A 15111-nucleotide genomic window follows, 5' to 3' on the forward strand; every position below is an offset into this window, starting at 1 on the left:
AGTCTAGAGCTATAATTATCCAAGTAAAAAAAAGAAGTAATTGGAAATGTGATAAACAATGATTAGACATCCTATTTTGGGTGGAAATGCCAACTGCAGTGACTTCTGTGAAAAAGGATGGACACGCTTGCTTAAATGAAAACTTCTCTGTCACCCTGGGAAGGGATTTCTCTCAGGGCTGGACTATTAGTATACACACTGTCATTTGCATAGGGAGCTTAAAACAAAAACCACCACAGCAAACTAGAAACTGCCAGGCACAGAGGGCACCTGAATTCCAAAGCTGCTGACAGGCGCAAGGACCAGGACCCCGCTGAGGGCACTTGGAGACTTACTGCCAACCGGGAGTGTGCCCGACTTTGCAGTAGCCTGGAATTAAATAACTCAGGCAAAACAGAGCCTGCAAGGGGGGTCAGAAGACCTTGGCTCCTGTTTTGGCTGGAGCAATTGGGTTGGAGCCCAGAGTCCATGTGCCTTTGAGGAATGACTTTCGCTTCCTGATGGCCACCCCAGCCCCTCAAGTGTGCACTGCACCTTCCTCCTCTGGATTTGACCCTAAGGAATCAGACCCTCGAGCATTCCAGGACTCCACCGTGCCCTTCAACTCCAGCTCGCCTGTGTTCAAGGTCTACACGCAGGCTCTGGAGCCTGATTGCTTAATCTTGGCCTTAAGACTGCTCACTGTGGTAGTACTCTTGGTAATACTTTGTTCCCTGCCTGTTTTCTCATTCTAATATGGAAGTAAGACTACCTCACAGATTGGTGGTGACGATTAAAGCAGGTAAACATGGTAAAACGCAGAGGATGGTGTTCGGTGCTTCCCAAGTGCTCCATGAATATTAGCGATTCATATGGATTTGCTTCCTTGCGGGGAACACGTCAACCTCATCATTCATATTCTCAGCCCCTGCCTTTGCCAAAAATAAGGACCGTTATCTACTTTATGCATTTTAAAAAGTCAATTCAAGTTTTTAAACTCAGCTATATCTCAAGCAATAATATTTGTAAAAGCCTAGGGTGTGTTTATTTTTTCTATGCATGTTAAAACAAAAACAGACTCACTAAAATAATGTTTTTAAAGGTTGGCACAATCGGAAACTGTCTGAAGGACTGTGCACACTCCACACATTGGGCAACATTATTCACTCACCTCCCAGTTGTGCTCTCAGCAAGAAATTAGACAGCACTTCTCATGAGTGGAAGCAAGTCTGGCAACAGATATGAGGAAACACCTTCCTTGTCCCCATTGTGCAGGCAGACCCCTAGGGGGCCGGGGGGTGGATGAGAACAATGATGGTGCCGTGGGGATGTTTCATGGTGGTGCAGCCCCCCTCACCCCATTGGGAAGGCCAGGTCCCTCAGGAGACAAGACGAAGTACAGAAAAGAACCAAGCACTATTCCAAATTCTCTCAAATTCGAGGTCCAGGACAATTTGGCTTTGCAAGCAGACCCACCTCTGTGAGACCCTAGGCTTCTTACTGGAATCCTCCAAGTGTGATTTCTCATCTGTAAAATGGGCACAGTACCTACCTCACGGAGCTAGTCTGGGCAGGTGCTCAGTGAATGGGTGTCCTCCTCAGATGACCAGTGCTCACCCAGGACAGGGGCTTCCCTGTGCTCCGGGCCTGCAGTGTGTGTCCAATTCTCTGTGCTGTTAACACTCTCTAAGACGTATCTCGTATCAGCCTCTTTGGAAAGCAACCCTGGCACACTAAACCAACCTAACATTGGCCAATATGCACTGAAGGCTTTCCATGTACAAGACACAACTCCAAAAGCCTTGCCAGTATTCCTTACCACAGTGGTTGCTGGTATAGGATGAAGCCTGTAAAATCCCATTGTACACATAATTAAAGTGAGGCAGGGAGAGGTTAAGTTGCCCAGATCTCATAGGTGGTAAATGGAGGAGCTGGAAACTGCTAAAATTGGTAACCTCTAAAATTGCCAAGCTACTAATTAAGACAGGACTACAGCTAATGCCCACAGTAGTATAGGACCACATCATCCAGCTAAGTGATTCCCAGTTGAGAACAATGATTTTTGTCCCCCAGAGGATATCTGGCAATGTTTGGTGGCATTTTCTGGTTGTTGCAGCTATGGGGTGGGTGCACTGTTGGTGGGAATGTATTGGTGCAGCCACTATGGAAAACAGTATGGACAGTCCTCAAAAAATTAAAAATAGAGCTACCGTATAATCCAGCCATTCCACCTCTGGGTACAGAAGCCAAGATATAAACACAACTTAAGTGTTCACTGATGGATGAATGGATTAAAAAAAAATGTGGCCTACGTATACAATGGCATATTTTTCAGCCATAAAAACATAAAATCTTGCCATTTGTGACAACATGGACAGAACCTGAGGGCCTCACACTTAGTGAAATAAGTCAGACAGAGAAAGGTTAAAACCATATGATCTCACTTATATGTAGAATTGGAAAAAAAAAAAAAAAACGAGATACAGCAAACAGACTGGTGGTTGCCAGAGGGAGGGGGTGGGGAGTGGATGAAATGGGTGAAGGGGATCAAAATGTGCAAACTTACAGTTTATAAAATAAGTTCTGGGGATGTAACGTACAGCATGGTGATTATAACTAATGATACTGTGTTGCATATCTGAAGGTTGCTAAGTCGATCTTAAACATTATCATCACAAGAAAAAGAAGTGTAGCTCTGTATGTTGACTTGTGATCATTTCACAATACATACAAATACTGCATCGTTATGTTGTATACCTGAAACTGACATAACATATGTCAATTATATTTAATGAAAAAGCTCCAAGTAGGATGCAGTGGCTGGGGAGAAAGGAAGAGGGAGGAAGCCTGACATGTGGCAGAAGGAAAAGATGGGAGCAGCCTGTTACTGCGAGGAGGAGGGGAGGGAAGAAGTGGGCGTGTGTGGAGCCGGCTGTGCCACACCCTGCGAGAAGCCACGTGTGGATGTGGGCCACTCCTGGGACAGCAGGGACAAGGGAGACGGTGGTCGGGGATGCAGAGGGACGCCGGGCCCTGACCTGGGATAAGGGGCAAGGCACCACCAGCATCTGCGACTTCTCACAGTACTGAAGGGATTGCTTTTTTCCAAACAGGGACCTGACACTGTCAGTTGAAGAAGACAACGAATATGGAAAAGCTGCAGATCTGTCTTGTGATTTTTTCTGCACAAATTATAAAATAACCAAATGAGGCTCATGTGCTCCTATGAAAAGGAACAGGAGGCAGGAAGCTGACCTGAGTATTTTTTTTATTCAATCGAATAAACACTTTATTTATATAAAAGACAAACAATGCATAGAATGAAAATAATTGCTTGACACATTTGATATAAAAAAGAGTATATAGCATTCACATTCCTATTGTAATACATGAGTACTGCTGAAGTGCTCCAGAAAAGATAGAACTCTCCCTTTACGTAGAGTAGTGGAAAAGTCAGTATTTTTAGGAACTACAGAATGTTATTCCTTGGTCTTTTTCTTGAATAAAGAAAAAAAAAACATAAAACAAGCCACAGTATCACCTGACACTACATTCCAGTTTATGCTGATGACCACCCAGAAGTGATAAAGCTCTTTTGAATCTTGGAAGATCCCATAATGGACCAGTATTCTAGAAATTCACCACTAGAGGTCAATGAGCAACAGCTATTGGGACGGCATGACCAGCCCTAAAGTGCAGGGGATTTCTGCGCACTTCCATGGCATTGTGGCCAAACTGCCTTAACTCAATCAGCCCACCCCTGCTGAGCAGGGTTCCTAAAAGTTCCACCTAATCCCAAACTTCAGCATATGTGCTAAAACCCCAATGAGATGAGACCTTCCAAAACCCAAGCAGAGCTGATCTTCTCCCTGCCAGTCCCTCTCCAATATTCCTATTTGGCTGAAAATAAGCTTCAATAACATTTTTTAAAAATTGTTATTTGCAGCATTAACAGTTGTTTGTAGATTAACGAGTTTCCTATGGAGTATTAAAGCTCAGTCTTTGTTCTTGTCCATGTGGACACAGGTTTCCTAACTGTTGACGGGACTCCTGTGTCCCACATTCAAATGCTGCAAAAGTTTCGAAGGTGGGTGTGATGGAGAAACCGGTAACCATGATGACAGCTTCTCGGAGTAAAGGGCTCCCCTCTCAAATGCAGAGGGGGAAGCTCTTAAAGTACAAGCAAAAGGGATTTGGGTTAACAGGGACCACCCACAGGAGGTCCCCTTTCGTCCAAAAGAAGGCTGACTGCAAATCTTAATCCAAGGAAGGGAATCAAAATCATACTCTACAGCCAGAGAATGATTGCATGAATGCACACTCTCACAGGGGACCTTGGCTGGGGGCAGGTTCAATTCCCAGACTGGGGTGGCGGTGGGCAGAAAACACAACCGTTCACAAGGGGGGCGAGCAGCTTTCTAAGTGTGTCCACACCTTCACCTGTGAATGATGTGGACCAGAGAGAACTGGAAACCATTTGCTATCTAGTCTTACATGGGGATCCAAATTTTTTTTTTCCAAAACCTCCAAATATTTAAAAAGTGGCTCGATTTTGTTAAATACTGTGCTGGCCAAGCAAAACACACGTTCAGAGTGCCTGAGGAGACAGTCCCAACTGTGGCAGTGCTGTGCTGCTCAGATACTTTCCACTTTGCCAAAATGTGCTCGAGTCCCCTGAAGCCCAGGGCATGGAACCTACCAGTGTTGCATAGAAAGCTGGAGACTGAAACCAAGTGTGATGAAAAACTAAACATAAAGAACCTACAGGGGAGATCTGCGCCCTTTTAGGAAATGGGGAACAGTAACATAGGTATGGGGGAGGATTTTTAAAAAAGAACAATTTCTCATTAGTAACAGGTGTGGCAATTTCACGGGTGGGGAAATGTGTCCTGATTTTTCTGTAGCCTGTGAAGGTAAAAGATGGGGCATAATGTTTAAGTAATTAAACATAGGGCAAAGTTTCTGAGCTAGCTGAAGAAGGAGGTTCACAACCAGAGGTGGTGTGTGAAGCTCCGGTGACAAGTCCAGGAGAGATGATGGCACACGGGGACCCCCAGGGTCTGGTCCCCAAACAGTGCAACTCCAATCAGCTCCACGGCCAGAAGAGCACCCAGTGCAGGGAATCACTACTTTGCCAAAGCAAGTGCAATGTGGCCACAGCAGGCTCTGAGACCTGGAGCCTCTCTCTGAAGGCAAAGATCACCCCATCCCCCCCCGCCCCCACCCACGTGTGCTCAGAGGCCCAGAGCACGCGTGACGGACAAGTGCTGAGGCTGCCCCAGAGCCCTTCCTTCTGCGCTGAGGGCCAAGTTTGCCCATCCAACCCATTTCCTGGGCAAATTTGATCCTTTTCCTCACCTCTTTCTAGAGTATGGCTGTATATATAGATATAGACATATATAGATATATATAAAACATAGCTACTTTGTATTTATATACAGGCATTAATAAAGTGCAAATGTTATTAGCTATTGTAAAAATCAATCTCATTTCCTGAGGAAGTGCTAACACAGCTTATCCTATGACAGAGTCAAAGACATAGGACGCTTCCTGTCACCCCCCTCCCCAGCCTGGGGGGAGGGAGTGGCCCTGGGGTTCCTGGAAGTATCATTCAGGGGCAGCTTCCTGCTGCCTCTGTTCTTTGGCCACAGGGGCGGCCTCACTTGGCTGGCCGCTGGAAGAGCTATTTGGTAGTGTTCAGGGAGCCGTCTTCGGGAATCTTCTCCTCAGAGCTACTCCTCCCCGAGAGTCTGTCCAGGTGCTCCAGCTCACTGAAGCGCTCAGCCACGCACTGTGCCGTGAGCCGGGCCTCGGGGTCGTGGTCCCAGCACTCGGCCAGCGTCTCACATACCATCTGGATGCCCTGCAGGGGGAGAGGGTCCACAGGCCCCTGAGAGGAGATGGCAGCTTCCCAGGGCAACGGAGCCCCTTCCCTGTCCCCGCTGCCCTCGCCCGGTCCCCACCTGCAGGCTGGCCCCCATCACCATCTGACCACTGCAAGAGGCCAGCACTCGGGGGCGAGCTGATCACATGAAGTGGGGAAATGGAGACACAGCACAAGGCCCCCCAGTAGGCTTCTGGGGTACAGCAGCATCCCCAATCCTGAAAATTCCTATGAAGTGGGCTTCTAATGACATTTCATACCTTTCTATTCTGGAGGGGGTGGGCAGTTCTAGGTTCATGGCAAAACTGAGTGGAAATTACAGAGTTTCCATATATGCCCTCCCCCTTCACGGAGAACCTCCGCCCCCACCATCAGCACCTCACATCTGTGTGGTGCATTTGTTAAAATCAGTAAACCAACACTAACACATCACTATCAACCAAAGTCAACCAGAGCACGGTTCACAGTAAGGTACAGGATATGGGTTTTGACAAATGTGTCCATCATCACAGTAGCCACAGAAGGCCACTGCCCTAAACATCCTCTGTGTTCTACCTTGTCACCCCCCTTCCTTCCCCGAGCCCTTGACCACCAGTGATCTGTTTATTGTCTTAATGGTTTTGCCTTTTCCAGAGAGTCTTAGAGCTGGAATCAGCTACACATTCCTATTTAAACAGGACTGAATATCCCAGTCCTAGTGAAGTCCGGTCATTGGTCTGGCTGCATTTTCTGGGTTCAAGTCCCATCTTACAGCAGCTGCTGAGGAGACCCTCTGCTAGGCACCTCCTCTCCTGCATCAGGCTGGACCCTGTCTGGCTTTGTAGATCCTGCAGGGTGCAGGCTGTTTCAGAGGGTTCCACCTAACCCCATAGAGGCCCCACTCAAAAGAAAAGGTCTTCTTTCACGACTTTAATTTTTATTTTGCATTGCAAATATTTTTGTTATTTCAAGTCGTTTTTGGAAATAAAGCAGGCATGGATTACCTAGATAGCCCAACAGGTGGAAACAGACTGTGCTCCTGCCCATCAGAGGCCCAGCCCTGTCACTGGTGACCCCTCACATGACCCCTCACACGAGTGGCCCAGGTGGGTGCATCCATCCCAACTCTGCCCTGAGGACAGCATTTACCTGTTCGCAGTCTAACCAGCAAATCTCCCCACACACCTAGGAACCCAACCCTCCCTTCCCGCCCTGTGAGTGAGTTCACGATGTTGAATTAATTGTGTAATTCACCTAATTGACGGTATTGATTGATGGCCCTGTTAAGAGTGGAGTGCTATTGTTGGTACACAAGTAACATTTATTTTATTCTGGCACTGTAATTACAGGCAGTACATTAAATTAAATATTAAGCATTAACTTGAAATCAATAGGGCAACAAATCTCATTAACAGAAAAAATGTATTATGCAAATTCTTTCCAGAATTTTATCATCATGAATAATGGCTCCATTACAAGAACTGTACAGCAGAGGAGGCAACAGAGTTTGAAAGAAACAATACTAGTGCCTTCTGATTTCAGAGTTAACACTAAATAATCTTGCACTTTTAAAGTCAAAGAGGCTTTACTGAAACCTGGGGAGAAGCCCTGAGCCACCACAGTCTGTCTGGTCTATGGCCTGGTCCACGCTCTCCCCCGACTTTATTAGGGTCTGTCTGCTGAAGTGGCTCTTGGCCAGGGCTGGCACACACCAGGCTTCCCGCTCCATCTGTCTCCTCGCCTGCGCCTGACTTGTGGTTTCTGTTTCTTATCTGAGTTTGCCTTGCCCTTAGGAAACCTATGACTTAGCCCCAGCCTTCCCTGGATAAGGGAATTCATCCACAGGCAGCCATAAAAGGTTTACGTCAATGGAAAGGACAGTCTTGTCAGTGAGCTGGGGGCACAGGGCCCCTCTCTCTCATTCATGGCTCTTCCCTGCTGTGCCAGATAGTCCCCTACTCTCAAAACCCACGCTTCCTTCTTTTCCTCTGATTGGGGGCATTTTGATGAGGGCAATAAACGAAGAATATGGATAGGTCCCCCCGTAAATCAGAACCACCACCCTGCTGTGGGTGGATGGCCTAACCTACCATTTCTTAAAAAGAAAAAAAAAAGGAGCCATTGGGAAGTTCTGGAAAGACAGATTTCCTATTTGTTCGTTTGCCCTTTGCTCTTCTTTGCTTTCCTTTATCCCAGCCTCCTCCTTTCCGACACGCCTGCGACAGCCTGAGCACACAGCAGCCCCTCGTGGGCCAGCTGGCTGACAAACACCCCTTCTTTCTCATTAAGTATTTCCTGCTGGCGCTGAAGATTCCCAGAAGAAAACACTTGGAACCCAGAAGGGAACAAAACATAAACTCCCTGTAAGAGGTGAGTGGCGGAGGATGCAAACAAAATATTTTAACTCAGGACTAAGGGAGCTTGGACAGTATGACGAATGATTCTGTGCGAGCCCTTTCTGAAGGGTGGGTAGAACACACAATAACAAGGTCACCCTGCTTTACTGAAACTTCTTTATAAAGAAAACTGAACAATCGTGGAGCACAAAGCGACCCGCCCTCAGATTTATGCCCAACAGCCAGGACGTCTCTCCTACCTAAGATGTTACTCGGGATGAACTTTACTTGCCCTTTGTAACCGTCACTCCTTACCTGGTGGTTAAGCCAGGAGCTGGGGATTTCCGGTCGACCTCGATCTCTCAACACGTTGTCCTTCATGCTTTCGACACAGGGATGCTCCCGCACCTTGGAACCAAATGGAGGCTCATAATCCTTCACTTCTGTTGGAGAGAGCAGGCAAACACAGGGCCCTTGAGAAGGGTGTGCACAGCTGGGACACTGAGTGTCAGGATGCACCTGTGATTATGCTGGAGGCAATTTTTAATTCTAGTGGATTAAAATATAATGAAGGATCGTGGAAGGAGCTTGGGAAGTAGTCAACACATGATTTTTGAGTGCCCACAATGTCTTAACAGCTGGGAACAGAGCAGAGAACAAGACCAACAAGGTCACGGGATTCAGGTTTTAATGCAGGTCTTTCAACGGGGTGATCCTGGGTTTGGGAAGGTAGAAAAATCTTACATAGTACAATGGTTTGTGGCCCTACAAAGGTCCACAGTAATAAATAGATTTAATATGTGGTATTAAATTTCTTGGGGGAGATTCAGCCATAAAAAAGGAATGAAATGCTGATAGATGCTACAATACAGATTATGCTTAATGAAATAAGCCAGACACAAAAGGACAAATACTGTATGAATCCCCTTATATGAGGTACCTAGAACAAGCTAATTCACAGAGACAGAGAGTAGAATAGTGGTTGCCAGGGGATGCGGGGAGAAGAAATTGAGAGATATTGTTTCATAGGTATAGGGTTTCAGTTAGAGAAGATGAAAAAGTTCTGGAAATGGATAATGGTGATGATTACACAACACTGTGAATGTATTTAATGCTACCGACCTGTACTACTTAAATTGTGAATTGTAACCACTTAAAAATGGCTAAACTGGTGACGTTTATATCATGTATACTTTCCCACAGAGAAAAAAATCACGGGGAGTAGTGATTAAGAAAAAAATGTCTACAAAGGCTCCCTACAATAGTAACAATGAAAAGGAGGTTCAGAAATGCTGTTTTAGTTAGATGACCAAGGAGAGAGATTGATAACACCAACAAACAAACTTTGAAAGGGTAATTTTCCTCCATGATACTTGCTAAAAAGAAAACAACGAAGGATCATGTAAACCCTTCATTAGGGCTTCTGGTTTCAACTAAGGACAAAACCTTTTTTTTCAAAGGAAATTCATGTCACTGATTTTCTTCTCATTTTTTCTTATTGAAGTATGGTGGACTTACCAAATTATATCAGTCTCAGGTATGCAACATCGCCACTCAATATTTTTATGGACTATACTCCATATAAAATTATTATAAAAAACTGGCTATATTTCCTGTGCTGTACATTATGTCCTTGTTATATATTTTATACCTAGCAGTTTGTGCCTCTTAATCCTCCTCACCCCTCACCCTTCTGGCAACAAACCATAGTCTGTTCTCTGTATCTGTGAGTCTGTTTCTATTTCGCTTGTTTTATTTTGTAGATTTCACATATAAGTGAAATTAAGCAGTAGCTGTCTTTCTCTCTCTGACTTATTTCACTATGCATAATACCTTCCAGGACCATCCACGTTGTTGCAAGTGGCAAAATTTCATTCTTTTTTATGGCTAATATTCCAGTGTGTGTATGTGTGTACACATATGTACATTTTATTTTTGCACATAGTATGAGAAAATGTTCTAATTTCATTATTTCACATGTAACTGTCCAGGTTTCTTAGTACCACTTATTGAAGTGACTGTCTTTTTCCCACTGTATATTTTTGCCTCTTTTGTTGTAATGTCTTTGTCTGGTTTTTGGGTCAGAGTAATGCTGACCTCTTAGAATTTGTAAATTGTAAATCTGACCTCGCAATTTAGAAGTGTTTCCTCCACTTCAATATTTTTGCAATAGTTTTTGAAATATAGGTATTAACTCTTCTTTAAATATTTGGTAGAATTCACCTGTGAAGCCATCTGGTCCTGGACTTTTGTTTCCTGGGAATTTTTAAATTACAAATTCAATTTCACTTCTAGTGATCAGCCTGTTCAAATTTTCTGTTTCTTATTCATTTAATTTTGGCAGGTTTTTGTTTCTAGAAATTTATCCATTTATTCCAGGTTGTCCAATTTGTTGGCATAACTGTCAGTAGTATTATCTTATGATTTTTTTGTATGTCTCTGTGATATCACTTGTTACCGCTCCACATTAATACCTTATTTTGTTTATTTGGGTCCTCTCTCTTTTCTTCTTGGTGAGCCTCGCTAAAAGTTTATCAATTTTGTTTCTGTTTTCAAAAAGCCAGTTCTTGGTTTCATCAATCTTTTCTATTTTTTTTATCTCTATTTTGTTTCCTCTCTGACCTTTATTTCCTTTTGCTGACTTTGGGCTTTGTTCTTCTTTCTCTAACTCTTTTAGGTAGAAAGTTAGGTTGTTTGAGATTTTTGTTTCTTGAGGTGGCCTGTATCACTGTAAACTTCCCTCTTAGAACTGCTTTTGCTATGTCCCATAGATTTTGAAAAGCTGTGTTTCTATTTTCATTTGTATCAAGGTATTTTTTATTACTATTGTTTTAAACTCTTTATATCAGGTAAATTATTTATCTGTGTTTCATTAGGGTTTTTTCCTGGGTTTTAGCTTTTTTCATTTGAAATAGAGTCCTCTGTCTTCTCATTTTGTTTGACTTTTTCTGTTTGTCTCTCTTAAGTGAAGTGAAAAGTTACCTGTCCTGGTCTTGAAGGCATATCCTTGAGTGAAGCATCCCTCTGCAGTCTGCACATGCCCTTTGTGGGAGAGCTGGATCTGAAGCAAGCGTGGACCATGTCTTCCTGGGGTGCTGCCTCTGCTCTGTGACAGGGAGCAGCAAATCTGTTTGTATGCTCTTCAAGAGTGGGGTCTCAGTTTCTTACAGTCCTCTGGTAAACCCCACTGGTTTTCCAGCCAGCCAAGGGGGCCCATCTTCCCAGTGCCAGACCCCAGAGCTGGCATATGTAATATGGGGCTCGAACCCCTTGCTTCCCAGGGAGGATCCTTGAGCTTGTGATACTCCCTCCTCTTCTGAGTCATGCAGTAGGGGTGTGGGTCCAGACAAGATCCTTGCCCCCTACCCGACTCTGTGTGGTTGTTTCTTTATAGCCTTTGCTGTAGAAGAGCTGATCTGCTAATCTTCAGCTCATTCTCAGAGAGACCTGCTCTATATGTAGTGATGATTTTGATGTGTTCATGGGCGGAGGTGAGCTCAGGGTCTTCCTATTCTGCCATCTTGATCCCCTCTCATGTTCCAAGGTCAATTTCTTTATAGAAGCTTCCCTGAATATCCTCATAGCCATTCTTTATCAGACATCCTGGGCAGAGCTCTATTTTAGGATGTACAGCCACTGCTGATCTGTCTCACTCGACCAGACAGTGAGCATCTGCAGGCAGGTTCAGAGTCCCTTTCTCATGCTTGTATTCCTGGTACCCATGGCAGGGCCTCCTACACAACAGACTATCAATAAACACTTTGTTGAATGAATGAATGAATTAATCTTAGATCCTGTCCAAACTGGCCAATGGATATAAACTCTAGGTGAATATTACAACAGCTATTAATTTAAGTAGGTGGGACAATACCCACGTCAGTGCATCACAGGACAATTTTGAAAATAAAAACACTCCAGTACTGCAGCATGTCTGAGCCGAAAGGGCAGAGTGGGCTGGATTCAACATTTTCCTCCAAAATAAATAAGACCTTTGGCCTTTATTTCAAAATAACCCTGTTTAATGACTGAAACTTTCAATAATTTGCCCTTCCAGGCTGAGAATTGAAGAAGCATTTAAGGCAAGATGACATTTCGAAAAGAAATGGCTTGCTCTTGTTTATTTGATTTTTCCCCTTTCCCAGAATCCTACTTGCATATTTATCTTTTTCCGCCTCACCCAACTAGAAGAGTTGGCAGGGTAGTTTCTTTTTCCTTAGTTGGGATGAAGGCCTCCCCTCCTCCATCACTTTAAGACAAGCACAAACTATCCTTCTGTGTGTCTGCTTTTGCCTTCAGGTGCCCATAGCACTTAATCTATACTGCTCGTGGGGTGAGATCTGAACTTTGATTTGCATAGTATTTATGTCTTATTTCTTTCTTCCATTCGCTTATCTTTTACTGGACTGTAAATTCCTAAGGCCTAAGGCAGAGGCTGAGTTTTGTCTTTCAATTCCCTACTGAAATTGTGTCTTCTACATAGTAGGCTTTCGATAAATATGAGCTGGCTTGAATTCAAGCAAGAGCTGAGAACTGAGAATCAGAGCTGGTTCCCGGTAAGGGTTTATTCTGACCTGAATCTCCTTTTCTATAGAATCAATGGGCTGAACTGGATGCCCTCCATGTCCGCCTCCAGAGCTATCCTATAATTCAATCTAATCAAATAATGATGCTTTCTTAGTGCCATGCCTTGAGGTATGTATAACATAATATATATAATGTAATATAATATGATTTGCATATGACATAAACTGCTTCTTAGACCATGTATCAATCCACTGACTCTCCATTCTCAACTCTTTTGGCTGCTGTCACAGGTGTGGTTGGTAACCTGACGAGACCCCTTTACCAAGCCAAGAGCATCAGCCCTGAGCTGCTGTAGGTGCTGTGTCATAAGGGCTCCCACTCTCTCCCTTCTATGGAGAATGGCCCTTGGTTGATGCGAGCTTCCTGGCCTGAAGATTTCCAGAACATGATAGCCTCACCCTCAGGGGCAGTCTGTAGCCAATGGCAAATTAACATGGGAGGTGTTTTTTTTTAAATTTTTATTGGAGTATAGTTGCTTTACAATGTTGCGTTAGTTTCTACTGTACAGGAAAGTGAATTGACTATACATATACATATATCCCTTCTTTCTTGGATTTCTTTCCCATTTAGGTCACCACAAAGCACTGAGCATCAGAGTTCCCTGTGCTATATAGTAGGTTCTTATTAGTTATCTACTTTATACATAGTATCAATAGTGTATATATGTCAATCCCAACCTCCCAATTCATCCCGCCCCCACATTTCCCCCTTGGTATCCATACATTTGTTCTCTACGTCTGTGTCATCTATACCAATTTTTTCAGATCCCACATATATGTGTTAATATGCAATACTTGTTTTTCTCTTTCTGACTTACTTCACTCTGTACGACAGTCCCTAGGTCCATCCACATCTCTACAAATGACCCAATTTTTTTCCTTTTTTATGGCTAATATTCCATTGTGCATATGTACTGCATCTTCTTTATTCCTCTGATGATAGACGTTGCTTCCATGACCTGGCTATTGTAAACAGTGGTGCAGTGAACACTGGGGTGCATGTGTTTTTTTGACTTATGGTTTTCTCTGGGTATATGCCCAATAGTGGGACTGCTGGGTCAACATATGGGTTTTAACTGTCTTGCTTCTACAGGAGAAGGCTACAGTGCAATTCATGCTCCGAAGCTCCCCCCGGGAATAAGGCTGATGGTGGTGGAGGTGGGGAAAAATGAGACTGTTGCATTTTCCTTTTTGTGCCTTTGATCAAATAATGTGAAGAAATGCAGAGAAAGCAAGTCAAAAGATGACTGGGGACAGTTCAGAGAGTGCCATCTTTTAAAATAAATACCATCTTTTAAAAATTTTGGAAATGCCGCTAAGAAAAAACAAGCAAACAGTTTAGAGAGTAAGACTGAGTTTAGCACTTTAAAAAAAAAGCACTAACAATGTGCATCATAAGTAGGGGTATTACTCGCTGTGTTTACCCCAGCGCCATCCTAAACTAGAGATGAGGACTTGGAAAAGGGACATCAACACTCTGTGCCTCAGTTTCTGTATCCACAAAACAAGAGAAAGCGCAAGTGCTGGCCGTCATTACTCAGCACAGTCCTCCCTTGGCAACCGTGGGGCTCTGGTTCCAGGACCAGAGGCAGAAACCAACATGTGCAGATGCACAAGCCCATATTCACCCCTCCGTATGTGCAAGCTTCACATCCACAATTCAAGCAACCATGGATTGTAAACACAGTACGAAATCCGCGAGTGTCTGGATCTGGGTGCTGGCTGAGGGTACACTAACTACCCTAGAATCCAGGCTGCAGCGCTCAGCACTCACTCTGTGCACCCACACTGGCCCAAGTCCAAGTGAGTCAGGCTGGTGCCTGGGGTTCACCCTCCTGCCGTGCCCAAAGGGCAGCCCTCAACCGGCAGCAGATGGGGGCTGGAAGAAAAACCAAGCCTCCTTGAGCGGAGGTGTGATGTGGAGGTGCGTGTGGGCTCTGTGTGCCGCGGAGTCCCCGGCAGGATCATGCTCCGTCTGTCCCCGTGGTGACCCGCCTGGCAGCACAGGGCTCATCGGCTCCCTCCCCTTCCTGACTCACTGCCTGTTCCTTCTCTCTGTGGCTTTTCCTGCCCTCTTTTTCCTACAAAATGCTCAGCTCGGGTTCCTCAGGGCCTGAGGCACCCGGCCCAAGGCAGACACCCCCCTCCCCACGGCAGGATCACCTGCTGAGACCAGGCTCTGTCTCCGCTCTGCCCAAGCTGGCTGCCTCCCCACAGGTACATAGAAGACACCTTGGGATCTCCTTGAGGGCCTCAGACAACTTCTGTTCTAAGAAACTTCTAAATCTCTTTGCTCTTCTTTCCACGCCCATCCTCGCCCTCCCCCAGTCCTTGCACTGAGGGCCGCTGC

At 44.8% G+C, this 15111-nt stretch overlaps 1 protein-coding gene across 1 annotated transcript in view; it reads right to left on the minus strand.

Moving 5' to 3' along the window:
* Nucleotides 1–3230: 3230 nt before the first annotated feature.
* The window catches only part of TGFBR2 (transforming growth factor beta receptor 2), a 99573-nt gene continuing 87692 nt past the window's right edge, over nt 3231–15111 (minus strand). The window contains exons 6-7 of the mRNA XM_057698908.1: nt 8494–8621; nt 3231–5842 (exon numbers count right to left, since the gene is read on the minus strand). Coding sequence (XP_057554891.1) covers nt 5663–5842; nt 8494–8621 — 308 coding nt within the window. The 3' untranslated portion in view covers nt 3231–5662. The remainder of the gene's footprint in view (nt 5843–8493; nt 8622–15111) is intronic.

Source organism: Hippopotamus amphibius, chromosome 11, assembly GCF_030028045.1.
Source record: "Hippopotamus amphibius kiboko isolate mHipAmp2 chromosome 11, mHipAmp2.hap2, whole genome shotgun sequence".
Lineage (NCBI taxonomy): Eukaryota > Metazoa > Chordata > Mammalia > Artiodactyla > Hippopotamidae > Hippopotamus > Hippopotamus amphibius.